The 27,819-nt window shown below is 51.7% G+C and overlaps 1 protein-coding gene across 1 annotated transcript; it reads left to right on the top strand.

Annotated features, from left to right (window-relative positions):
- The first annotated feature begins 1,160 nt into the window (after positions 1 to 1,160).
- On the top strand, positions 1,161 to 27,755 carry gmppb (GDP-mannose pyrophosphorylase B). Its single transcript, XM_070895868.1, has 10 exons — positions 1,161 to 1,306; positions 3,532 to 3,666; positions 8,242 to 8,322; positions 9,731 to 9,779; positions 10,587 to 10,729; positions 12,122 to 12,280; positions 15,627 to 15,705; positions 19,111 to 19,238; positions 24,793 to 24,975; positions 26,092 to 27,755. Exons 2-10 carry the CDS (start codon positions 3,538 to 3,540, stop codon positions 26,221 to 26,223), a joined length of 1,083 nt encoding a protein of 360 aa, XP_070751969.1. The 5' UTR covers positions 1,161 to 1,306; positions 3,532 to 3,537; the 3' UTR covers positions 26,224 to 27,755.
- Positions 27,756 to 27,819: the final 64 nt, after the last annotated feature.

The raw sequence follows: 27,819 nt of genomic DNA on the forward strand, positions 1-27,819 counted from the left end.
AAGTAATCTCTAACATTATTTTTACAGTTACATTATGTATAAAGTAATCAATCACATTTCATTGCTTGTATACACTAATACAGTATTTATACAGAAATCTGTAACATTGTACTCTCTCATGCACAATGTTACTGCAACCATACAATATTTGCAAGACTTTCTATTTTTTTCTCAAAACAAGATGAGGGGTAAGCCATTTAGGACTGAGATGAGGAGAAACTTCTTCACGCAGAGAGTTGTTAACCTGTGGAATTCCCTGCTGCAGAGAGTTGTTGATGCCAGTTCATTGGATATATTCAAGAGGGAGTTAGATATGGCCCTTACGGCTCAGGGGATCAAGGAGTATGGCGAGAAAGCGGGAAAGGGGTACTGAGGTGAATGATCAGCCATGATCTTATTGAATGGTGGTGCAGACTCGAAGGGCAGAATGGCCTACTCCTGCACCTATTTTCTATGTTTCTATTTGGTCTTCCCAAATTCAAAATGCAGATCTTGCGTATTGCTGAATTAATTGCGAGTTTGCCAATATGAGACAGGGCAAGGATGGAGACTATGCTTGAGGTCTCATGTCGGTGAACATTTATTGAATATCTCTGTCATGTTATTAAATACTGATTATACATGATGGAAAGCTGGACTATTTTAAACCCTGTCTCCTTTTTAGAGATTTCTGGACACCATTCAAAAATCAATAGGTTGTGACCCACAATTCGAGATTCCATCTGCAGCAAATAATATGTTCTAATGGTGAAGATCATTGGTATAGAATTGTTATCAGCTATTACTATCAGTCTCTGTCATGCCAAATTAAAGCATATAAAAGGTGATGTCAGTAACAACGTTCCTCCACTCAATGTTGAGTGTCGCTGTCCTCCCAGTTCCTTATCCACACTCCAATCTTGCGCAGTCACTGCACTCGTCGGCGTTGCCCCTCTTTCTCTTCCGATTGGTTAGTGCCGTTATTGGTCAATGCTATTTCTCTCTCTCATTTGTCAATACTATCTCTCTTTCATTGGTCGATAATGTCGCTCTTTCTCATTGGAATACGTTACCTTGTCGTTTCCTATTGGTTGCTTTGGCGCGCCCCACACTTCTCATTGGTCTACTCACTGGGCGGCGTTCTGCGATTGGTTGTTGCCACGTTACGGCGCGGCGGCAGTGCCACGTCGCCGGAGTTTGAGGAGCGAGACTGCGGGGACCGAGAGGCGGCGGCGGCGGCGTGTGGTAGGGCCGGGCCATGGACAGAGAGTGAGCCCCGGGTCCGGGGACTGACAGCGCCCGCCGGCCCAGGGGGTCCGACTGAGCGGTGAGTGACTGTCCGCCCGCCCGCCCGCCCGCCCCGCGCTCACTTCCCGCCAGGCCCCCATCCCTCGCCCCCAGGGCCACTCCCCCGGCCCCCCCTCCTCCCCGCGTCCCCATCCCTCGCTCCCCCTCCGGGTCCCCCATCCTCCCCGGGCCACTCCTCCAGGCCCCTCATTCCTCGCCCCTCCGGGTCCCCCATCCTCCCCGGGCCACTCCTCCAGGCCCCTCATTCCTCGCCCCTCCGGGTCCTCCATCCCCCCCGGGCCACTCCTCCAGGCCCCTCATTCCTCGCCCCCCGGGCCCCCCCCCATCCCGAGCCCCCATCCCGGGCCCCCCATCTCTCCAGGGCCACTCCCCGGGCCCCCCCCCCCATCCCTCGCCCCCCTCCCCCAGCCCCCCCCAGCCTTCGCCCCCTGGGCCCCCCATCCCTCGCCCCCCGGGCCACTCCCCGGGCCCCCCAGGCCCCCCATCCCTCGCCCCCCGGGCCACTCCCCGGGCCCCCTCATCCCTCGCCCCCCCTCCCCCAGGCCCCCCCATCCCTCGCCCCCAGGGCCACTCCCCGGGCCCGTCCATCCCTCGCCCCCCCCTCCCCCAGGCCCCCCATCTCTCGCCCCCCGGGATCCCCATCCCTCGCCCCCCGGGCCCCCCCATCCCTCGGCCCCCAGGCCCCCCATCCCTTGCCCCCCGGGCCCCCCCATCCCTCGCCCCCCCCCATCCCCCAGGCCCCCCATCCCTCGCCGCCCGGGACCCCCATCCCTCGCCCCCCCGGGCCCCCCCCATCCCTCGCCCCCCCGGGCCCCCCCATCCCTCGCCCCCCGGGCCCCCCATCCCGGGCCTCCCATCCCCCCCGGGCCACTCCCCCAGGTCCCTCATCCATCGCCCCCCCCATCCCCCCCGGGCCACTCCCCTCGCCCCCCCCCCCCGGGGCCCCCATCTCCCCCCGGGTCACTCCCCTCGGCCCCCCATCCCTCGCCCGTTCCCCCTCGCACCTTACTTTGAGCTGAAGTTTACATCGGGTAAATTATGGGAGGCCAGCCAGGAGTGCATTGCAATAGTCAAGTCTAGAAGTAACACGGCATGGATGACGATTTCAGCAGCGGATGAGCTGAGGTACTGGTGGAGACAGGTGATGTTATGGAGGTGGAAGTAGGCAAGCCTGGTGATGGAGCGGATATGTGTTCGGATGCTCATCTCGGGGTCAAGGTTGTGGACGGTCTAGTTGAGCCTCAGACAGTGCCCAGGGAGGGGGATGGAATTAATGGTGTTTGTAGTTGGAGGACATTTCTGCTCATCCAGCGCTGAATGTCGGATAAGCAGCATGACGAATCAGAGACAGCGGAGAGGTGAGGGAAGTGGTGGTATTAGTATTAGGCGGTCCCTCGTATCGAGGATGACTTGCTTCCACACCAAAAAAGGATAAGTTCACAGGTGTTTCAATGAAGGACCCTATGTTCCAGATCCTGATCTACATGTTGAAGGGTGGACAATGCCTGTGCGTGGATTTTTTTAATGTGTGGTGGCCGTTGCACACCAGCCATCACACGGGCTTGACAGAGCTAGGTCTTGGTCCAGTGGTGAGGTAAAGCTGGGTGTTGCAGCGTACGTGTGGAAACTGACCGTGTTTTCCAGTGGTGTCGCTGAGGGATAGCATGTAGAAGAGAGTATGGGTTTCTAGAGGCGGCCGACAATGACGGAAGATTTGAAAGGGACAAGGCAGTAACTGAGGAGAGAGAACTGTTAACAATATTAGTTAACATGGGGCCCAGGAAAGGAAGCTGGATGGTCGGCAGTTTCGAGAGAATAGGCTCGAAGGTGTGTGTAGTGCTCCCATGAATCAGCCCCACGCTGTTGGTCATCATCATTATAGACAGTCCCTTGGACAAGGATGACTTGCTTCCACAGCAAAAGGGATGAGTTCATAGATGTTTCAGTGAAGGACCGGATATTCCAGTCCTGAACTCCAGGCATGGATAGTGGCAAGGGTAAACCAGGACGACTGGAGACCTGCTTTGCTGCACGGACCTAGTGTGCACACATATCGCAGTGTGGCCTGGCCCATGCTGCCCCCGGGCCCTCGCCTCTTCTACTTTACACTGCTTTCCCTCTTATTGGTGATACTCCTGTTGTTGCTGGTGTTTTACAGTATTTCAAGGCCCCATTCACGAATTAATTTTCATCTCTGGATTTCTGAGTGGGAGGTCCGATTGCTACTCTGGTTTTGTTTTACAGGTGACAATGAAAGCGTTGATTTTGGTCGGAGGCTACGGCACACGGTTACGGCCACTGACACTCAGCGTTCCGAAACCACTGGTGGACTTTTGCAACAAGCCCATTCTTCTGCACCAAGTGGAGGCTTTAGTAAAGGTATAGTCAGCACTTCACTGACAAGATAGAGACCGGAATGTGAGCGAATGGAGCACAAATATACCAAGACATGAACCCAAGTATTCAGCACTAACATTGTGTGAGTGATTGATTGTGTACAGGGACAAAGTTGGAGCAATACATGTTCCCAAGTTACTCTCCAGTCCTTTCCTCTTATTTCTTCATTTTGTGAGCTTGTAAACCTTCAACATTGTACAATTAGTTTATTATTATTATTGGTGCCAACATATTTCAGGGAATATTACGAATATTCCAGTATGATTTAATGTGGTAGTTTCGCCTTTCAACTGTATTGGCACCAATACGAAAGAGACTAGTGACAATGCTTATTAACGTTGAGTTGACTATTAATTCAACAACTCAAGGGGTTCCCTCCATATTAGTGACAGATCTGCAGTCAGCACTACTTCACCCTCGTGTTATACAAGTACAATATCCAATAAACAATCCAAGTGTAAGGAGATTACAGAGATAGGGAGGGGTGAGGCCATGGAGGGATTTGAAAGCAAGGATGAGAAGTTTGAAATCGAAGCGTTGCTTAACCAGGAGCCAATGTAGGTCAGTGAGCACAGGGTGATGGGTGAGCGGGACTTGGTGTGAGTTAGGCAGCCGAGTTTTGGATGACCTCACGTTTACGTAGGGTAGAATGTGGGAAGCTAGCCAGGAGTGCATTAGAATAGCCAAGTCTGGAAGTAACAAAGGCATGGATGAGGATTCCAGCAGCGGATGTGCTGAAGTGGGGCAGAGTTGGGTGACGTTACGGAGATGGAAATAGGCGGTCTTAGTTATGCTGCGGATATGTGTCCGGAAGCTCATTTCAGGGTCAAAAATGACACCTAGGTTGTGAACAGTCTTGTTCACCCTTAGATAAATGTTAGGGAGAGGGGTGGACTCTGGCTAGGGAACACAGTTTGTGGTGAGGACCAAAGACAACGGCTTCGGTCTTCCCAATATTTAATTTGAGAACATTTCTGCTCATCCAGAACTGGATGTCGGACAAGCAGTCTGACAATTTAGAGACCATGGAGGGGTCGAGAGAAGTGGTGGTGAGGTAGAGCTGGGTGTCGTCAGTGTATATGTGGAAACTGAGCCTGTGTTTCCGGATGATGTCGCCGAGGGGCAACATATAGATGAGAAATAGGAGAGGCCAAGGATAGATCCTTGGGGGACACCAGAGATAACGATGCGAGTGTGGGGGGTGGGAAATGAAAGAGAAGCCATTGCAGGTGATTCTCTGGCTACGATTAGATAGATAAGAATGGAACCAGGTGAGTGCAGTCCCACCCAGCTGCATAATGGTGGCGAGGTGTTGGAGGGGGATGGCGTGGTCAACTGTGTCAAAGGCTGCAGAGAGGTTGAGACAAACAAGGAGGGATAGTTTGCCTTTGTCACAGTCACAAAAGATGTCATTTGGTATTGTCGGGTGGAAACCGGATTGGAGGGATTCAAACATGGAGTACCGGGATGTTCAAGGACGTTGGAGATGGGACGGTAGTTTGCAAGGATGGAGGAGTCGAGGATTGTTATTTTTGAGGAGGGCGGAGATGACGGCAGATTTGAGGAAGAGGGGGAACAGTATCTGAGGAGAGAGAACTGTTAACAATGTCAGCTCACATGGGAGCCAGAAAAGAAAGTTTGGTGGGAATAGGGTAGAGGGAGCAGGAAGTGGGTCTCATGGACAAGATGAGCGTGGAGAGGTTAAGAGGGGAGATCAGAGAGAAACTGGAGAAAGATGTGAGTTCAGGACTAGGGCGGGGGAAACTTGGAGGAAGTTTGGCCCGGTGGGCTAGGGGAAGGAAGGGAAGTGGCAGAGGCAGCTGATTAGATGGTCTCAATCTTCGAGACAAAGTCGTCCAATGGTGGTGGTGATGGTGTAGTTGAACAGATCGGTAGCTGCAGAAATGTCATGGTGAATGGAAAGTCTAAGGCGGGACAGTTATGATTACCCAAGTGCAGTTGTAAGGGAATTGGGAGAGAGTTTTTTCCAGGGACAGGCACAGAAGGAAGTAGGGTTGGGTGAGAGAAGGGGGTTGTGGATGGAGAGCGAAGAAGTGGTCAGAGATGGCCTTGTCTGCAATTGACACGATGGGAGTAGTGAGGCTGCAAGAGATGGCAAGGTCGAGGGGTTGGACGTTAATAGGGTTGGGAAGTTTACATGGAGGGAGAGATTATGGGAGGCTAGAGAACTCAGCGGAGAGAGAGCATGATGAATTGAGATGGAGGTTGAAATCACTGAGGATGAGAAGTCATTTGGTGCAGAGACTGAGGAAGGAAAGCAGTGAAGATATCTCGATAATATTTTATGGTACCTGGGTAGGCGGTAGAGAATGAGAATTTTTAATGAAGGGATGGAATAAGGTGAGATGCTCAAAGGAGGAGAAAGTGCCGGAGGAGTCGGGGTCAGACCGAGGTGTGTTTTGGTGATGAGAGCCACACCACCACCACGGCGGTCTGTGGCAAGTGGTGGAAGGTATAGCCGGGAAGGGAGGCTTCATTTAAGGGTAAGGTGTCATCGCCCCTCAACCAAGTTTCCGTCAGGGCCATGATGTCGATGCAATCATCCACAATAAGCTCATGGCTGGGAAGGGCCTTGTTCGCAAGTGAATGAACGTTCTGGTGGGAGATGCGGAGAGGGTCAGTGATGGCTGCCCCACTGCCGGTGTACACAGGGTCAGCGCTGGCGGGGGGAGTTGGATGGGGAGGAGATTGTCGAGATTAGCCCCCAGTGGGTGCACTGGGCGGGTAGGTCGGCGAGAGAGTAGGATGGGACAGTTAGGGTTGCTGCTCGTAAGGAGGCAGCGAGGAGTGCCTCGATGGGTCATTCGGAGGATGCCAAGAGAGGCACAGAGGGAAGCTGCAGGCTGATCTAAGGGGGAGTCAAGCCTGGGACAGTGACAGAGGAGATGGGAGGTCGAAGAGTAATGAAGGGTTGGGGTAGGGATTTCGGAGGGCAGATTATCTGAGAGGAGAGATGAAAGGAGGCATGTCAGCAGGAGAGAACGGTCAGGGAGGGAGGGAGAGAGAGAAAAGAAAATGAACGGCTCGGGTCCAGACCAGCATCTAAAATGTGCAGACGACTGCACAGTAGAAAAAACAGAGTTTCAGAGGCCTGGTTATGTAGCAATTATAGGGATGCATATTTCCTGGTATTAACAGGGAATAGGTTGGTGATAATAGGAGGGAGTCCAGAGTTAGTCGGAGGTCTCGAGGAGGGAAAAAGTTGACATCGATAGGATGGAGTTGGTGTGGACCATCGACGAACTTATTCAAATTCCGAGACCGGTGTAGCGGGCGAGTGAAGTCCAGAGGCTATTTGAAGGGTAGAGAATTGGAGGATGGAGGTTATTGCCATGGTAATGAGAGTCGGTTGTGGTGCAGAAAGATGATGGAGGAGTTGACGCGAAGTTGGAGGGCACCGTAGAACAGAAGCGGCATAGAAAATGTAAAACCACATGAGCCAGTGACCAACAAAACAGAACCTGGTCACCCAGCATAGATACAGCCAAAGTGGGTAAGATTTTTTTAGCAGCAACTTTAGACACAGCAGATGAGTCTTGTGGTGTAGTCCAGTGCAGAAATGTAGGCTAGATGTTCAGGAATTCGGAAACCAAACTTGAGAAGCAGGGGATGGGTGATGGCTGTTTAAAACAGTTAAGGTGGTTGATGGGGGGCCAATCAAGTGGCTGCTTTGTCCTGGATGGTGTCGAGCTTCTTGAGTGTTGTTGGAGCTGCACTCATCCAGGCAAGTGGAGAGTATTCCATCACACTCCTGACTTGTGCCTTGTAGATGGTGGAAAGGCTTTGGGGGAGTCAGGAGGTGAGACAGAATACCCAGCCTCTGACCCGCTCTTGTAGCCACTGTATTTACGTGCCTGGTTCAGTTAAGTTTCTCGTCAGTGATGACCCCCCAGGATGTTGATGGTGGGGGATTTGATGATGGTAATCCCGTTGAATGTCAAGAGGAGGTGGTTAGACTCTCGTTTGTTGAAGATGGTCATTGCCTGACACTTGTTTGGTGCGAATGTTACTTGCCACTTATCAGCCCAAGTCTGAATGTTGTCCAGGTCTTGCTGCATGTGGGCATGGACTGCTTCATTATCTGAAGAGTTGTGAATGGAACTGAACAATGTGCAATCATCAGCGAACATCCCCACTTCTGACCTTATGCTGGAGGGAAGGTCATTGATGATGAAGCAGCTGAAGATGGTTGGGCCTAGGACACTGCCCTGAGGAACTCCTGCAGCGATGTCCTGGGGCTGTGGCGATTAACCTCCAACAACCACAACCATCTTCCTTTGTGCTGGGTATGACTCCAGCCAGTGGAGAGTTTTCCCCCTGATTCTCATTGACTTCAGTTTTACAAGGGCTCCTCGGTCAATTGCTGCCTTGATGTCGAGGGCAGTCACTCTCACCTCACTTCTGGAATTGAGCTTGTTTGTCTGAGTTTGGGAGTGTGTGGTGTTAATCAGCCTAAAAATGCAGTCTGTGGACAGAAGGTGCTTGCTTACACCCCTTCTTTCCTGAGCGTAACCACGTTGTCTCTGTTTTGAGCAGGCCGGTGTATCGCACGTGATCCTTGCTGTCAGCTACATGTCGGAGATGCTGGAGAAGGAGATGAAGGAACAGGAGCAGCGGGTAAAGAGAGAAAGACTCTGGCAGTGGACAGGAATGTCTCTGCACCTAGCTGTTCCCCTGATAGTGATGTGACGCAGCTTGATATAATGCAGAACAGTTCATCTAACTTGCTTTCAGAATGAGGATGGTGTACGAATGGCTCCTTAAAGCTGAGCAAACAGGGAGGGGAGGTGGGAACGTTTTGGGTGCAGGAAAGAGAGTGACAGAAATCAATGTTAGACTGTAACCCTATTGCAATGTATAAAGTCACTCCACCTGAAAGTGAATGAGGGAGCTTTATTTCCAATTAACTATGTTGGAAGGCAGTCCAGAAATTCATTTGCAAAATTAGTCAAGTTATTGTCAGTGTAGTTACCCAATGGCTCACTGGGTAATCGTCCTTTGGGGTGTTGAGCCATGCCAGCTGTCCAGGCCCAAGATTCACTCCCTTGGTCCATCTCGATTTGGCCCATTTCCGTTGGGGAACTGCAGTTGGCCTCTGCACACCCGTGGCCAAAGAGATCCAGCAACTCCTGATGGATATTGAGGACTGATCGGGCTCGGCTGTGAGGCCCTCCCTTGTTGAGTAGCCTGATGGGACATGCGTGAAGATCAGCGGCTTGGGGGAGGTGCCGAGGGCAAATGGTGACTGGAATTACAGAGCAGTAGGAGTCATTGGGTCAACCTGCAGCTGCTGAGTCACAACACTGACCGTCCCAGAGTCAATGTCCGTTCCAGATTTAATCCCTGGGGTGGAAGATCACTATACAGTGACCTCTGCGAGATAAAAACATAAAGAACTTGTATTTCCTGTGAGAAGTGTAGTAAATGAGCAACCTTTCTTGACCTCATGACTTCCCAAAGCTCTTTACAACACTTCAGATTTGCTTTATTGATTATAATGTAGGGAACCCGGCAGGCAGTTTGCACACAGCAAGCTCCCACAAACAGCAATGTGATAACGGCCAGATAATCTGTTTGTGATGTTGGTTGCGGAATCAGTATTGGTCAGGACACCTGGGAGAACTCTCTTGCCCTTTCTCGAACAGTGCCATCGGGTCTTTTACATCCAACCGAGAGGGCAGGTGAGACCTTGGTTTAACGTCACATCTGAAAGATGACAGTGCAGCACTCCCTCAGTGCTGCCTCTGGAGTGGGGTTTGAAGCCCTCTGGCTCAGAGGCGAGAGTGCTACCACTGAGCCGCAGCTGCCATGCCGAGGTGAGGGCGGTTGGTGAGCACCTACACAGGTTGGATGGTTGAATGTCCTGCCGGCCCTCTCCGTCTAGGCCCGAGCGGGACTCATAGTCACTTGGGTGCCGAGCCCCCAAGAAACTCCCGCAGAACGATTCCGAGTCTTGAGGGGAAAAGGAAATGTAATGTACTTGTGTGTTCTTCACTAACCCGCTATCTTGTGTTACTCCCTTCAGCTGGGTATTCAGATCTCACTCTCTCATGAAAAGGAGCCCTTAGGAACAGGTAAGAGACCTCTCCACGTCTGTCAGTGAAAGCATCTAAAGGTCCATGCTCCCTTTCTGAACTCTCTCACTGTGGCCCTGATGGAGCAACATTCCATTGTAATTGGATGTTAACCATTTCTCACTCGCTTTGATCGACATTGTTTGTCTCTGAAGGCTTCTCCCTTCTGCACACCAAACCTGACAGGAAAGGAATCCTTTTTAATTTGCATGAACCCATGTCCTATTCTGATCCGGGATCTCTTTCAGAATGGAGTAACTATTGCATCTGTCGAAGGCTGTTTATACCATAGCAATACCTGCTAGTGGTCAGTGACCATAGGAACAGGAGGAGGCCAAACAGCCTCTTGAGCCTGCTCCGTTATTCAGTTAGATCATGGGCGATCTGTAGCTTAACTCCATTTACCCACCTTTGCTCCGTATCCCTTGATATCCATGCCCAACGAAAATCCATCAATCTCCTCCTTGAAAGCTCCAATTGAAAACCCGTATCAGTTAGCCATCGAGTGGCAGGGTGCAGGTTGGAGGCCGTGGTTCGCCGCGGAGCAACTGTCTAATCTTGGCCTACCTGTGACGGGAAGGGTTTGGGTGCCAGATGGAGCAGGGGGGGAGGGATTGGAGGCTGAGTCATTGCCTGTCTGCTCCCCTGGTTGGTAACTCCTGGAGAGCGAATCAGTAGCACAAGGCGGAAAGGGCCCTTTTCCTGCTGCGGGGCAGTATTGTTCTGATTGGTGATTTTGTGTGATGGCCCTTGTGTAGGAGTGTGTGGCTGGATTGGGCCTTTCTCACTGTTGTGTTGTGTTGGCAGCTGGACCCCTCGCTCTGGCCCGTGAGCTGTTCACCAGCAGCTCGGAGCCTTTCTTCGTCCTAAACAGCGACGTTATCTGTGAGTTCCCCTTTGAGGAGATGGTCCGATTTCACAAGCATCACGGGAAGGAGGGTACCATAGTGGTAAGTACTGCACCCATTAACATTACCTTTGCCTGCTCATATAGTGCCCATCAGTGAACTTATCCACTTGTATATGGGGCAGGTATACATGCCATGTTGGAGCTATAGCAGTAAACTATTGCCTCAAAGAGTGTGCAAGGGTGTTTGTAATGTGAGGCTGAGGGCTGCTTTCCTCATCCAGCATCTTGAACGGGGCACTGGGAGCTGCCTGCCTACTGTCCCAGTGGGTGAGCGGGCACTGGGAGCTGCCTGCCTACTGTCCCAGTGGGTGAGCGGGGCACTGGGAGCTGCCTGCCTACTGTCCCAGTGGGTGAGCGGGGCACTGGGAGCTGACTGCCTACTGTCCCAGTGGGTGAGTGGAGCACTGGGAGCTGCCTGCCTACTGTCCCAGTGGGTGAGCGGGGCACTGGGAGCTGCCTGCCTACTGTCCCAGTGGGTGAGTGGGGCACTGGGAGCTGACTGCCTACTGTCCCAGTGGGTGAGCGGGGCACTGGGAGCTGCCTGCCTACTGTCCCAGTGGGTGAGCGGGCACTGGGAGCTGCCTGCCTACTGTCCCAGTGGGTGAGTGGGGCACTGGGAGCTGCCTGCCTACTGTCCCAGTGGGTGAGCGGGGCACTGGGAGCTGCCTGCCTACTGTCCCAGTGGGTGAGCGGGGCACTGGGAGCTGCCTGCCTACTGTCCCAGTGGGTGAGCGGGGCACTGGGAGCTGCCTGCCTACTGTCCCAGTGGGTGAGCGGGGCACTGGGAGCTGCCTGCCTACTGTCCCAGTGGGTGAGCGGGGCACTGGGAGCTGACTGCCTACTGTCCCAGTGGGTGAGTGGAGCACTGGGAGCTGCCTGCCTACTGTCCCAGTGGGTGAGCGGGGCACTGGGAGCTGCCTGCCTACTGTCCCAGTGGGTGAGTGGGGCACTGGGAGCTGACTGCCTACTGTCCCAGTGGGTGAGCGGGGCACTGGGAGCTGCCTGCCTACTGTCCCAGTGGGTGAGTGGGGCACTGGGAGCTGACTGCCTACTGTCCCAGTGGGTGAGTGGGGCACTGGGAGCTGACTGCCTACTGTCCCAGTGGGTGAGTGGGGCACTGGGAGCTGACTGCCTACTGTCCCAGTGGGTGAGCGGGGCACTGGGAGCTGCTGCCTACTGTCCCAGTGGGTGAGCGGGGCACTGGGAGCTGCTGCCTACTGTCCCAACGGGTGAGCGGGGCACTGGGAGCTGCCTACTGTCCCAGCGGGTGAGCGTGATACTGCCTGCCTACTGTCCCATTGGGTGAGCAATGTGAGGAGTGTGAAAGCAGTATTTTTTTTTGAAAGGCTCTCCCTCCCCTAGTGCCTTTCACTGCCCCTTTCACTCGCCCTGTGTTAACCTGTCCTCTATAATATGCCCATCTGTTCGACAGGTTACGCGAGTGGAGGAACCGTCCAAATATGGGGTGGTGATATATGAAGCGGAGATTGGGCGAATACACCGATTCGTGGAGAAGCCTCAGGTGTTTGTGTCAAACAAGATCAATGCAGGGATGTACATCTTCAGCCCCACAGTTCTGACCAGGATCCAGGTATGGCTCCCTAAGCTGCTGTGTTACGTCTCCAGTGCGGGGGAAGGTTTCAGGCCCGTTGCCAAAGAGCAGCAGAGCCCTTTTGTTCACCGTCACTGCTGAACACAATCTCTGTATATATTGAAGACTGTTCTTGGTGTCAGCCACGTCCGTACTACCGCACAACAGGAGAACCTTTTGTACACATCAAAGCGAGGGCTGTTGGTGCTGAGTTAACCATGTTAACTTGGATATGTATACAGTGGATCAAAGCTCCCTCTACACTGGCCCGTCAAACACTCCCAGGGCAGGTACAGGGGGTTAGATACAGAGTAAAGCTCCCTCTACACTGTCTCATCAAACACTCCCAAGGCAGGTACAGGGGGTTAGATGCAGAGTAAAGCTCCCTCTACACTGTCTCATCAAACACTCCCAAGGCAGGTACAGGGGGTTAGATACAGAGTAAAGCTCTCTCTACACTGTCCCATCAAACACTCCCAGGCCAGGTACAGCAGGGGGTTAGATACAGAGTAAAGCTCCCTCTACATTGTCCCATCAAACACTCCCAGGGCAGGTACAGCACAGGGTTAGATACAGAGTGAAGCTCCCTCTACACTGTCCCATCAAACACTCCCAGGGCAGGTACAGCACGGGTTAGATACAGAGTAAAGCTCCCTCTACACTGTCCCATCAAACACTCCCAGGGCAGGTACAGTACGGGTTAGATACAGAGCAGCCGTCGTCCTACTGAGCAGCACACGCTGCTCCCTCCAATGGCCCCGGCCTGCTGATGGTTTGCAGGCCGGGACCGTGCCGACTTCCAGGCCAGGCCGCTGCTCGTTCTGATCCCCCTGACGCACGGTCAAATAACTGACTGGCCAGCTGGAAATTGGGGTGATGCTCCAGTGTTGGCTCAGCATGGAGTGCCTCGGCCTGAGAGACCAGCACTGTCGCAGCTCGATCCCCGGCCTACATGAGAAAGCTGATCTCACCCACGGTGGCTACAGTTGGCCTCAGTGCCCTGGCTGACGGGGGCAAATTATTCAGGGTTCTTGCTCCCCATTGCTCTCCAGGGATCTGCACTGGAAAGGGCATGTCCATGAATCTGGCTTGGGTGTGATGCTCTCCACAGCCAAATAGCCTACTGTTCGGGGCCAAACCTGAAGTGTGGCATAGATGACTGAAGGACCATAAGAAATAGGAGCAGGAGTAGGCCATTTGGATCCTCGAGCCTGCTCCGCCATTTAATAAGATTATGGCTGATCTGATCTTCGCCTCAACTCCATTATCCCGCCAGTTCCCCATAACCCTTCACTCTCTGACCAGTGGGCTGCCGTGACCCAGTACTGTACCCGAGTAGTAGTTGCCCCTTCCTGGGAGGAGTGTAGTAAATGAGCAACCCCCAGGGGCTGATATGTCCACTGCCAGCTTGCAGAAGTCTTGTGTAATCTGTGGTGGCTTGCAGAGAAGGGGAAAGGTGTGGGTGGATGCAACATGTACGGTGAGAGGGTGGGAGAGTGGTGCAGCGAGCCAGATCGGCTCTGTAGCTGGCCGGTTAATAGGGATTGGAGTAAGTGAGCCCACTGGTCCTGTGTGAGCGAGGTCGTGGGGTTCAGGTACAGGTCCTGACTCTGTCCCCAGTGTCTCTGAGCGAGGTCGTGGGGTTCAGGTACAGGTCCTGACTCTGTCCCCAGTGTCTCTGAGCGAGGTTGTGGGGTTCAGGTACAGGTCATGACTCTGTGTCCGGTGTCTCTGAGCGAGGTCGTGGGGTTCAGGTACAGGTCATGACTCTGTGTCCGGTGTCTCTGAGCGAGGTTGTGGGGTTCAGGTACAGGTCATGACTCTGTGTCCGGTGTCCCTGTGAGCGAGGTCGTGGGGTTCAGGTACAGGTCCTGACTCTGTCCCCAGTGTCTCTGAGCGAGGTCGTGGGGTTCAGGTACAGGTCATGACTCTGTGTCCGGTGTCTCTGAGCGAGGTCGTGGGGTTCAGGTACTGGTCCTGACTCTGTGTCCGGTGTCTCTGAGCGAGGTCGTGGGGTTCAGGTACTGGTCATGACTCTGTGTCCGGTGTCTCTGAGCGAGGTCGTGGGGTTCAGGTACAGGTGCTGACTCTGTGTCCAGTGTCTCTGAGCGAGGTCGTGGGGTTCAGGTACAGGTGCTGACTCTGTGTCCAGTGTCTCTGAGCGAGGTCGTGGGGTTCAGGTACAGGTCCTGACTCTGTCCCCAGTGTCTCTGAGCGAGGTCGTGGGGTTCAGGTACAGGTGCTGACTCTGTGTCCAGTGTCTCTGAGCGAGGTCGTGGGGTTCAGGTACAGGTGCTGACTCTGTCCAGTGTCTCTGTGAGCGAGGTCGTGGGGTTCAGGTACAGGTGCTGACTCTGTCCCCAGTGTCTCTGTGAGCGAGGTCGTGGGGTTCAGGTACAGGTGCTGACTCTGTGTCCGGTGTCTCTGAGCGAGGTCGTGGGGTTCAGGTACAGGTGCTGACTCTGTGTCCGGTGTCTCTGAGCGAGGTCGTGGGGTTCAGGTACAGGTCCTGACTCTGTGTCCGGTGTCTCTGAGCGAGGTCGTGGGGTTCAGGTACAGGTGCTGACTCTGTCCCCAGTGTCTCTGAGCGAGGTCGTGGGGGTCAGGTACAGGTCCTGACTCTGTCCCCAGTGTCCCTGTGAGCGAGGTCGTGGGGTTCAGGTACAGGTGCTGACTCTGTCCCCAGTGTCTCTGAGCGAGGTCGTGGGGGTCAGGTACAGGTCCTGACTCTGTCCCCAGTGTCCCTGTGAGCGAGGTCGTGGGGGTCAGGTACAGGTGCTGACTCTGTCCCCAGTGTCCCTGTGAGCGAGGTCGTGGGGTTCAGGTACAGGTGCTGACTCTGTCCCCAGTGTCCCTGTGAGCGAGGTCGTGGGGTTCAGGTACAGGTCCTGACTCTGTCCCCAGTGTCTCTGAGCGAGGTCGTGGGGTTCAGGTACAGGTGCTGACTCTGTCCCCAGTGTCCCTGTGAGCGAGGTCGTGGGGTTCAGGTGCTGGTGCTGACTCTGTGTCCAGTGTCTCTGAGCGAGGTCGTGGGGTTCAGGTACAGGTGCTGACTCTGTCCCCAGTGTCCCTGTGAGCGAGGTCGTGGGGTTCAGGTACAGGTGCTGACTCTGTCCCCAGTGTCCCTGTGAGCGAGGTCGTGGGGTTCAGGTACAGGTGCTGACTCTGTCCCCAGTGTCCCTGTGAGCGAGGTCGTGGGGTTCAGGTACAGGTGCTGACTCTGTCCCCAGTGTCCCTGTGAGCGAGGTCGTGGGGTTCAGGTACAGGTCCTGACTCTGTCCCCAGTGTCCCTGTGAGCGAGGTCGTGGGGTTCAGGTGCTGGTGCTGACTCTCTGTCTCCCTACAGCTCAGGCCAACATCGATAGAGAAGGAGATTTTCCCCGTCATGGCACATGAAGGGCAGCTGTACGCCATGGAGCTGCAAGGTGAGGAAATGGCTCAGTCCAGGCCTGGCCTGTTGCACTGAGTCTCCTGAGAAACAATGCAAAATCTCTCAGCTTCAAGTCGGGTCACTGTGTGGTTTGAAATAATAATTTAACATCCTTTCTTACTCCTTCCCCTGCCTAGTTCTCTCCCACCCATCTCTCCTGTAGCAGAGTGGCTATTTACATAAAACATAAGAAATAGTCCATTTGGCCCCTCGAGCCTGCTCCGCCATTCAATAAGTTCATGGCTGATCTGATCATGGGCTAAGCTCCATTCTCCGGTCTGCTCTCTAACTCTTCAGCCCCTTATCATTCAAAAATCGGTCTATCTCCACCTTAAATATATTCAATGACCCAGCCTCCACAGCTCTCTCGGGTAGAGAATTCCGAAGATTTACAACCCTCAGAAGAAATTCCTCTCCATCTCAGTTTTAAATGGGCGGCCCCTTATTCCAAAACTATGCCCCCTAGTTGCAGATTCCCCCATGAGGGGAAACATCGTAGATGAATGTCAGTGAGCTGTTGGACCATGTCTGGAGTTTATGGGCTACAGTTTATGGGCACGCGCTTTCGAATGGGAAGGCACTGGACAGCAGGCGGCGGGGGGGGGGGGGGGGGGGCAGGAAGCCCAGCTGATTTTACTCCTATCCAACTCGCCCAGTCCTGCGGCCTCGGGTGAGATCAGCTCACTCTGCACAGGCCATGAGTCTGAGAGCCGTCTGCTGTAACTTGTGTTAATTCAGACCCGATGTCCTCAACCAGCATCCTGCCGTTCAAATTTCTGCTGCTTTCTCCCAGCTGGAACGCTCAGCTAGTGCCCTCGGTGGGAGGGGAGGGGGAGGGGGGAGGATCACTTAATTAATTGATGTATACGCTGTAGAAATTGCCCATCTGGTGGGTTCTCTGGTTTATTAAAGTATGCATTGTTTGTGCGTGGGCTAAGCGGCTGTTTCCAATACATTGATCTACATGGAATGATAATGTGTTGGGTTCTACAGCGGCTGGGTGATCTACGCAGGTTAATGAAAGACTTGGATTTCTATAGCGCCTTTCACGGCCACCGAACATCTCAAAGTGCTTTACAGCCAATTAATAACTTTTTTGAATGTAGTCACTGTTGTAATGTAGGAAACGCAGCAGCCAATTTATGCACAAGCAAACTCTCTCAAACAGCAATAGAAACATAGAAATTTACAGCGCAGAAGGAAGCCATTTCGGCCCATCGTGTCCGCGCCGGCCGACAAAAAGCCACGCAGCCCTGAAGGTTACATATAAACCTATGAACAATGGCGGAAAGGCAAAGAGCACCCAGCCCAACCAGTTCGCCTCACACAACTGCGACCCCCCTTATACTGAAACCTTCTACATTCCACCTCAACTGGAGCCACGTGATCTCCTGGGAGAGGCAAAAACCAGATTAAAAACCCAGGCCAATTTAGGGAGAAAAAATCTGGGAAATTTCCTCTCCTGCCCATCTAGGCGATCAAAACTAGTCCAGGAGATCACCCTGGCCGTATTCTATTCCCTGCAGTACTTACCATTATATCTGTGCCGGCCAACTAAAGGTCATCCAGTCTAATCCCAATTACCAGCTCTAGGTCCGTAACCCTGCAGGTCACTGCACTTTAAATGTCCATCCAACCATCTCTTAAAAGTGGTGAGGGTTTCTGCATCCACCACTCTTCCAGGCAGCGAGTTTCAGATCCCCACAACCCTCTGTGCAAAGAAGCCCCCCCACCAAATCCCCTCTAAACCTTCCAACAACCACCTTTGTGATAATGGCCAGATAATCTGTTTTTGTTCTGTTGATGTATATTAATGAGTTAGACTTGGGATGTCACCAACTTGGAAGTACAGTGAGGTGGATAGTGATAGACTTTAAGAAGATATCGGCAGGATGGTGGAATGGGCGACATGTGGAAGACGAAATTTAACGCAAGAGAGGGATACATTTTGGTGGGAAGAACGAGGAGAGGCAATATAAACTAAAGGGTACAATTCTAAAGTGGGTGCAGGAATAGAGAGACCTGTGGGTATATGTACACAAATCATTGAAGGGCTGGTAGAGAAAGCGGTTAAAAAGCATACGGGACTGTTGGCTTTATTAATAGAGAAACAGAGTACAAAAGCACGGACGTTATGATGAACCGTATAAAAAAAACTGGTTCGGCCTCAACTGGAGTATTGTCCAATTCTGGGCACCACACTTTAGGAAGGCTGTGAAGGCCTTGGAGAGGGTGCAGTAAAGATTTATGAGAATGGTTCCAGGGATGAGGGACTTCAGTTACGTGGATAGACTGGAGAAGCTGGGGTTGTTCTCCTTGGAGCAGAGGAGGTTGAGAGGAGATTTGAGCGAGGTCTTCAAACTCCTGAGGGGTCTGGACAGAGTAGATCGAGGGAAACTGTTCCCATTGATGGAAGGGTTGAGAACCAGAGGAGACAGATTTAAGGTGACTGGCAGAAAAACCAAAGGTGCCATGAGGAAAAAACTGTTTTACACAGCGAGTGGTTAGGATCTGGAATGCACGGGCAGATTCAATCGTGGCTTTCAAAAGGGAATTGGATAAGTACCTGAAGAGAAAAAGAATTGCAGGGTGGTGGAGTGGGACTAGCTGAGGTACTCCAGCCAGCACGGGCTCAATGGGCCGAATGGCCGCCTCCTCCAGCTGTAACCATTCTGTTAAACCTTTGGTTAGGCCCCAGCTGGAGTATTGTGGATAATTCTGGGCATCACACATTGGGAGGGGGTGCAGAGGAGGTTTACTGGAATGGTACCAGGGGTGAGGGACGTCAGTTATGTGGAGAGATTGATGAAGCTGGGGTTATTCTCCTTGGAGCAGGGAAGGTTAAGGGCTGATTTGATCGAGATGCTCACAATCCTGAATGGTTTTGATAGTGAATCAGGAGAAGCTGTTTCCACTGGCAGGGGGGGGGGGGTTGGAGGACACAGATTTATGGTAATTGACAAAAGAGAGGAGAGGAGGTTTTATTTAACGCAGCGAGTTTTTGTGATCTGGAATGCGCTGCCTGAGGGTGGTGGAAGCAGATTCAATAGTAACTTTCAAAAGAGAATTCAATAAATACTTGAAAGTGAAAATGTGCAGAGCTATGGAGAAAGAGCAGGGGAGAGGGACTAAGTGGATTGCTCTTTCAAAGAGCCAGCACAGGCTCAATGGGCCAAATGGCCTCTTTCTGTTCACGTGTCCCTAATGTAAGTTTCACAAGCGACAGGCGATGATTGCAGGAATGAGTCTGAGGCAGTGTGGAGAATTCCTGCTGCTCCCAGTTATAGTGTGCCTGTGTTACAGGGACAGGAATCGGCTCAGGGTCCAGGAGAGTCCGAAACTGCAGATTGTCCCAGATATTGGCCTTGGTGAGTGATACAGTTGTTTGATTTGTGTGCAGGGTTCTGGATGGATATCGGGCAGCCCAAAGACTTCCTAACTGGGATGTGCATGTACCTGCAGTCTCTCCGACACAAAGCACCGGACAGGTTGCACCAAGGGCCTGGTATCGTTGGAAATGTACTGGTGGTAAGTTGCTTGCGTACATTCTTGGTGCCGGGGATCCTCTCCCTGTACCATACCGTCCTAGTGAGATCCCTGGGGTTTTACTCCATCCGCTGAGCTCTCCAGCCTGGTTCTTTCGGCTGGGCGCTGCTATTCTGCATTACCGTGACTGCTGCTCATTTCCATCCAATGAGTGCATCCCTCGGCCCGATTTTCAAAGGCACACATTTGTCAGGCTTTGGGTCTGGTCGGTTGTTGTCCCTGGGCAGAATGTTGAGCCTTGTGGGCTGTCCCACTGCGCAAACCCTCGCAATCAGTCAGTGCATTTCACCATCCTCATCAATCCCGAGACCCTCCTCCAACCGAGTCTGGTGATTGGCTGCCCTGCTCCTCCAATCGAGCCCGCTGATTGGCCGGCCCCCCTCCTCCAACCAAGCTCACTGATTGGCCGCCTCCCCCCCTCCAACCGAGCCCGGTGATTGGCAGCCCCCCCCCCCTCCTCCAACCGAGCCCGGTGATTGGCCGCCGGCCCCCCTCCTCCAACCGAGCCCGATGATTGGCCGGCCCCCCTCCTCCAACCGAGCCCGGTGATTGGCCGGCCCCCCTCCTCCAACCGAGCCCGGTGATTGGCTGGCCCCCCTCCTCCAACCGAGCCCGGTGATTGGCCGGCCCACCTCCTCCAACCGAGCCCGGTGATTGGCCGGCCCCCCTCCAACCGAGCCCAGTTTACCAGTGATCCTCTGTGGAGTCTGGGTCAGTGGGTTCAGTGGAACTGCGGGAGGGCGAGGGGAAACCCTGCATTTAAATGCTAGCCTAACAAATTGAGCTGGTTTACGTTGAGCTTACTGCTGACTTGAGTGACCCACCTGCATTGGGAGGCACAATGTAACAGCAGCTGTGGCTCCAGGCTTTTCATTCACCATTAGGAACAGGAGCGATCACTGGGGAACTGCACCCCCTGCTACTTGCCTCCAAAGTCATGCCCCTGTTGTCGTGGAACCTGTTACATGTTTCCTTCGCACTACAGCTGGTGTGAATCAATGTGCTGGATTTTGGGGGAATCGATCAGAGAGCCCAATGCCATGTATATTCTGAGTATGACTCGATCACACTCTGATTCATCCAAGTGGATGTTCCTGTGGAACTGTGCCTGGTGAATAAATCCCTCCAATCACGTTTCAGCCCCGGTCTCGTGTGCTGAGCATCTTTGAGTGATGCTGGTCTTGGGTGTGTTCACACTCACTCGCAGGCCGTGGCAAATTGTCCCTTGTCCCCAGCAGGTGGCAGTGGCTGTCAGTGTTTGCAGTGGGCAATGCTGGAAGTGCAGCCTGGAAGCAGTGCCTGGAATTGCTGAGGCCACTGGTTTAAGGTGATCAAACCAGTCCGATTCTATTTCGCCCACATGGAATTCTGGGATTTTTAGTCTGTGTTTTGGGGTCCAAAATCTGGGAAATTTTTTTCAAACAATAAACTTTGCAGTAGCATTATGGGATGTTGGTATATTCCAATGGTTAGGATTTTGTTGTGTTTACGATGCACAAAAGGAACAGCAAGAGTAGCCTGCCCGGCCTGTCGATGCTGGACCCATCAATGAGGTGGTGTAGTCTTATTCATTGCTCTCATAAGAACATAGAACATAAGAAATTGGAGTAGACCAATTGGCCCCTCGAGCCTGCTCCACCATTCAATAAGATCATGGCTGATCTGATCTTTGCCTCAACTCCACTTCCCTGGCCTCTCCCCATAACCCTTGACTCTCTTATCGTTCAAAAACCTGTCTCTCTCCACCTTAAATATATTCAACTCTCCCCATTTGTTGGTGTTCGCTCCTGAAGGAGGTGAAATCATTTGAGCCTGATTTCCAGACACATTCTGGCTCCTTTCGTCTGAACTCCATAAGGCACTGAAACCCACTCCATGATCATGGTCACCCATTGGCCATGGGCTGCAAAATTAACGTCCCCTCACTCCGAATACAGTCACATTCTCTCGCTCAGCAACTTGTCAAATCTCTTCCAAAAGTGGCTACAAACACTTAAACAAAATACCGGGTTGTTTTATTACAACATTGGGCATTTTAATGTTCTCAGAAACCACTGGAATTCAAAGGCTACAAATGTTACACAATCCTAAACACGAATACAAAGACATTGCAATACATTGACATTACAGAATACAATCATTACACAATTCTAAACATGAATACAAACGTTCAGTGCACGGACACTTCAAGTGTTTTGCAATGTCCTTTTCAGGATATGCTGCTGTAAGTGGGATTCCTCACTGGCAGCTTCAAAGATTTGCTGACTGAAGCATGTTTCTTTCAGGGATGCACACACGACACGCACAGCACCATGCTCCATTGCATGCCCACTAAAGGAGCAATTAGTATAAATTAATTATTCAGGAAGCAGTAGCGGAACATTTAGAAAATCATAATTTAGTCAAGCAGAGTCAGCATGGTTTTATGAAAGGGAAATCATGTTTGACAAATTTGCTGGAGTTCTTTGAGGATATAACGGGCAGGGTGAATAAGGGGGGAACCAGTATATGTGGTGTATTTGGATTTCCAGAAGGCATTCGATAAGGTGCCACATAAAAGGTCACTGCACAAGATAAGAGCTCACGGGGTTGGCGGTAATATATTAGCATGGATAGAGGATTGGCTAACTAACAGAAAACAGAGTGTTGGGATAAATGGGTAATTTTCTGGTTGTCAAACTGTAACTAATGGGCTGCCACAGGGATCAGTGCTGGGGCCTCAACTATTTACAATCTATATTAATGACTAGGATGAAGGGACCGAGTGTAATGTAGCTAAGTTTGCTGATGATACAAAGATGGGTGGGAAAGCAAGTTGTGAGGAGGACACAGAATCTGCAAAGGGATATAGACAGGCTAAGTAAGTGGGCAAAAATTTGGCAGATGGAGTATAATGTGGAAAAGTGTGAGGTTATCCACTTTGAGAGGAAAAATAAAAAAGCAAATTATTATTTAAATGGGGAGAGATTCGAAAATGCTGCAGTACAGAGGGACCTGGGAGTCCTTGTCCATGAAACTCAAAGTTAGTATGCAGGTACAGCAAGTAATCGGGAAGACAAATGGAATGTTGGCCTTTATTGCAAGGGGGATGGAGTATAAAAGCAGAGAAGTCCTGCTACAACTGTACAGGGTATTGGTGAGGACGCACCTGGATTACTGCGTACAGTTTTGGTCTCTATTTAAGGAGGGATATACTTATATTGGAAGTTCAGGAGGTTGATTGTTGAATGGCGGTGCAGGCTCGAAGGGCCGAATGGCCTACTCCTGCACCTATTTTCTATGTTTCAATTCCTGAGATGAAGGGGTTGACTTATGAAGAAAGGTTGAGTAGGTTGGGCCTATACTCATTGGAGTTTAGAAGAATAAGAGGTGATCTTATTGAAACATATAAGATTCTGAGGGGGCTTGACAGGGTAGATGCAGAGAGGATGTTTCCCCGCATGGGGAAAATCTAGAACTAGGGAGCATAGTCTCAGAATAAGGGGTGGCCCATTTAAAATGGAAGTGAGGAAGAATTTCTTCTGAGGGTCATGAATCTGTGGAATTCTCTGCCCCAGAGAGCTGTGGAGGCTGGGTCACTGAATATATTTAAGGCGGAGATAGACAGATTTTTGAATGATAAGGGAGTGAAGGGTTACGGGGAGCGGGCAGGGAAGTGGAGTTGAGGCCAAGATCAGATTATCCATAATATTGAATGGCAGAGCAGGCTCGAGAGGCCAAATGGCCTACTCCTGCTCCTATTTCTTGTGTAATGGTCCTTGTAACATGTCGAGTCTTTCACTGGGAACCCTCTGCGTGACAAGCAGAATCAGCCTGCTCAGTTTAAGTTGTTGGGACTCCCTTTATGCCTTGGCTGGCAGACTCTAGGGACAGAAGACATGAGCACAGGCTTAGGAGGGAAGTAGGACCCCGGCGTGAGAGACAGCGGGGGAGAACAAGCCTCACTTCTCTTGCAAAGTCGGCTTGCGCGATTCTGAGATCTCTGGCTGCTCAAAGCAAACTTCCGTCTGGCTCTCCTCTTGTCACGGGCCTGCTTCCCTGCAGTAGCGTAAATTGGTTGCCTCCTGATGGCTGGTCATGCTGCTCGCTGTGAAAGGGGTGTGAGAGGTGTTGCTGGGTAACCCGACACTGGCCAAGTCCAGAGAAACGCCAGTCTCGAGAGCTGAGCAGGCTGGTTCTGCAAGTAAAACCAATCTCACTGACACCGCAATATAAAACATCAGCAAAACCCACTCCAACAATTAACCCTCATTTAAACAAAACCCAGTTTTAATTAAAAATCTTTAGTTTTGCTCCATGGTTGTCCTTGTGCTCTCTCCATTCCACTTCTCTCTCTCTCTCTGCTTTTTATGCTGTATTAACTTGAATTTTACTCTCTGTTCCGATTGTCCTACCCTATATTTTCTAACTTGGATACCCACCGTGCATTTTGGAAGAGGAAGCAAGTTTTTTTTTTAAATTGGATTTAAATGTTGGCTTTCTAATCAATGTTAAAATATGAATTACAAAATGCACCGATTCTGGGGATGTGGCCCTTCCCTAGTTGCCACAACTAAGTGGATTACTGGGCCATTTCAGAGGGCAGTTGAGAGGCAACCACATTGCTGTGGGTCTGGAGTCACATGTAGGCCCAGACCGGGTAAGAGCGGCAGGTTTCCTTCCCTAAGGGACATCAGTGACCCAGATGGGGTTTTACAACAATCTGACAGCTTCATGGTCACCATCACTGAATTAACCACCAGGTCAACCACTGTCAAAATACGTAGGGCAGGTACTGCCGAGGCTCCCATCGGGTGGGGGGGGGGGGGGGGGGTGAGGTACTGCCGAGGCTCCCATTCGGGGGGTGGGGGGGGAGAGAGGAGAGAGGAAAGGGGAAGGTGCTTCCCCTTCCAATCCCGAAAGTTGCACTTCAGCTTCAAGCGCTGTGCTGTGCATACTTCTGAGTGAAGGCGCCCACAGTAAAGGCAGTGTGCGCCAGTACTGTGGGCATGAGCACTGGAGGAATGAGGAATGTCCTTTTGGAAGTATTGCGTGCTCACAGTGAGGGATGTCTGTGCTGGGCAACCATTTCAAACACACAGCATCGGCACCTAGCACTCCCCGGGTCAGGTATACGCACAGCCAGATGCAGCATAAAGCGCTCTCCACACTGACCAAACAATATGCTTCAGGTCCAACCTCCGAGGGCCCCCCTAATAACTGCAGTGAGCCGTATTTTCTCACATCCCACACCAGCGCTGCTGAGGCCTGTGTGACTGACGTTACCACCTGGAGCTGGTTTACAGGCTCTGGGGCGAAGTACAGACAGAAATAGGTTGGGACTGGCCAAAAGCATTTCACGTGGGACCTTTAAAGCCAGCAGACAGGAGACTTCCGTCCCATCAGGCTAGAGGTGGAAGACCAGTACCTGGCTCACTGTGATCCAGCCCCGTGTATGGTCCTCTTTGTATTTCAGCCCTCACATTTATCTTGCAGTGTTGGATTTGTCAACCACAGACTGAGAGACTCACTGTCGATTGATCGATCTTTCTCCTAGGACCCAAGCGCCAAGATTGGAGAGAAATGCTCCATTGGCCCGAATGTGACGATCGGCCCAGGGGTGGTGATCGAGGATGGAGTGCGGATAAAGCGCTGCACGGTCCTGAAGGGCTCCCGGATACGCTCCCATTCCTGGCTGGAGTCCTGCATCATTGGCTGGAGTTCCGATGTGGGGCAGTGGGTGAGTGAGCAAGGGTGGTGAAGGAGAGAGGGAGGGTGATTATGGAGGGAGGGCGTTGGGGGAGCTGGGGTGGGGATCTTTCTCTGACTCTGACTGGTTTCTGGGTATCAATGTATCTCATGGACAGTATCTCCTTTCTGCCCATTGTCCCCACAGCATCCAGCACCCTGCTCCCAGGCCTCGGCTTGTGCTGCTTAGTAATGGGCGGCTGGCAGATTCGGGACAGTGAGCTGGGTTGGCGAGGCTTGCTGTGCTCCTGGAGTCCAGAGCCTGCAGTAGGTCAATTGTTGGCTCCTGGACTCGACATTGGGGGAGAAATTGGTTAACGGGTCCGTTTTCTGGTTGAAAAACAGGGGAGAGCAAAACGATCCATGCCGGCTGTGCCCCTCGCCTCGAGGACACCTCAAATATATCCCATGTCAGACGTCCTATTTGATAATGAGGGGCCTGACCCCGGTTTCAGAACCCCTTCCTGAAAGTGGCCAGTGCTGAGTGTCCATCGAGGCTAAAATCACTAGATCTTTGGACTCTTGGGGAACCAAGGGATTTGGGAATTGGGCGGGAAAGTGGAGTTGAGGTCCAAGATCAGTCATGGTGGAGCAGGCTCGAAGGACCCTTCAGCCTACTGCTGCTCCTATTTCTTATGTTTTTACAGGGCAGCCGCCAGCAATCAACAATGTTCTATGTTCGGCACAATCTGGGGGGGGGGGTAACAGCCGTGAGTGGGTGTGACTGATCGGGAGGTTAGAGCAGGGGGCAGGGGCTGATCGAGGTGGTGGGTGGGGTGGGAGGGTGGACCGGGGGAGGAGGGGCAGATTGAGATGAGTGGGGTGGGGAAGGGGCAGATAGAGGTGGGTGAGCGGGAGGTGGCTTCTTCCGTGATCCACTTAAACATGAATGAAAGGGATTGTGCGCTGAGGGCTTTATTCATTTGGCTGTAGCATAGCTGATTGGTGAACTCGTGTCCTGCTCCATTTGGTCGTCGTACTCGGATAGTGGAGCCTCGATCCAGCTCTCTTGCCTCAGTGAGGGGTGTGGTTTTGCTCTAATGCAAGTAGTGAGGTGCGGGATTGCCATTGGTGGTATCTGGGCTGACTGCTCTCCCTTTGTTTCCAGGTGCGGATGGAGAATGTTGCAGTCTTGGGAGAGGATGTGATTGTGAAAGATGAGCTGTACCTGAACGGGGCCAATGTCCTACCTCACAAGTCCATCGCTGACTCTGTGCCTGAACCCAAGATCATCATGTAGGTCAGAGCAGCCGCTTGAGATGGACACAAGGCCCCCCCACCCCCAAGTCCGAGCTGAACTGTGCCAATAGCCAGTGGATAGAATGGAACTGCTAATGAGTGAGGGTTTGGGTATTTGCTAATTTCCCCTCCTGAGCCTGAATTTGCACTGTGACAAATCGCGACCGAGATACCCTCCCCATCTGTCTGTGTGTGTGTGAGGGGAGTTCAGCTTGAAATGGCCGCACTTTGATTCCCACAAGTATTTGCTACTTTTAATTATTGATAGTGGCTTGGTGAGGGGAGCTAGGTCTTCTGCTGCAAAATTGGATCCAGATCCTCAGCAAATCTTATCCTAGTTAGAGGATGGCTTTTAAAACATTACTTGGGAAAGCTACACCTCTCGGCATTGTATGTTCGGGATGTGAATCCATCTCACCGACAGTATCAAGCCCCTCATTAACATAAAACAGGACCTGTAGTCAGTGTCTGGTTGTTGTCCCTGGGGTTCCCTCTCCTCCTCTCTCTGTTCCGGGTGATGGAATTGTCATGGTATTTAAAATGGATACCTCCTTTCTTGCCCTGAAGGCTGCAGCCTGTGCCAATAATGGAATCATGAGATTGAGGTGGCAGCATGTGTCACCCCACCCACCTCGCCCCTCACTGCACCGACACGGGGGTCAATCCTTCATCTCAAATGGGGGGGGGGGAGGAGGAGAGGAGAGAGCTGGTTGCTGAGATTAAACCTAGGATTCCGACACATGATTGCAGTGTGTTGGGTGCCATGAGACCGATGCTCCTCTGCTCCATGTGAGAGTGGTCCTCATTTACCCATTCAGTTACCCATTCAATGGCAAAATAATGACCAATGATAATGGTGGGAACTCCAGATCAATTCCGGCTGGGTTTTCGACTTGTGATTTTTTTTTTAATTAACTTGCCTATTGGTTTCCTATAAACTCTTAACTTTGGTTTGGCCTTCAAGAATTGCCTGTAGGTGGAAGATATTTAGTTCAATATTGGTTTCTTGGAACAGGTGTGAAATTGGCTGTTGGAAGTGCCTGAAGCCTCCTGCTGTATTTTAACCTGATAAATCCAGAGAGAATGTAATGCAAATATAGCCTAACAAATCATACAGCTTTTAACATTGTGTTGTCTCTCTATCTGTGCTGAACACAACTAGACCAATCAAACCCATGTTCATTTTATTAACAAATAATTTCTCGGAGTATGTTCAGCTTTTACACTGCATTGGATTACAGACCTGTCCCCAATCGTTTTGCAAAATTGGTTATTAATACTTATGATAGTAAGAATACCCCATCCATTACTGTAACTGCAAATTCTGTTTAGATGATGCTTGTTTAAAGTTGTGGTGTGTGAATGGAGGTAATTAATTGGGAGAGATATGAACATTTCAAGATGTGTTGCAGCTGGTAGAATGTTAGCTGAAGCATGGCATCATGTCACTGATTCTGGGCTGCACTGAATAATTTTTTTAAAATATCTATTTTGTGGGTTTTGAAAGTAAAGTAAAAGAATGACAAGTCCGATTATTGCGTGTCACATTTTATACTCGGTTATTCTGAAAATTATGCAGAGTATCTAAACTCAAAGT

The sequence above is a fragment of the Pristiophorus japonicus genome, chromosome 12 (genome assembly GCF_044704955.1).
Source record: "Pristiophorus japonicus isolate sPriJap1 chromosome 12, sPriJap1.hap1, whole genome shotgun sequence".
Lineage (NCBI taxonomy): Eukaryota > Metazoa > Chordata > Chondrichthyes > Pristiophoridae > Pristiophorus > Pristiophorus japonicus.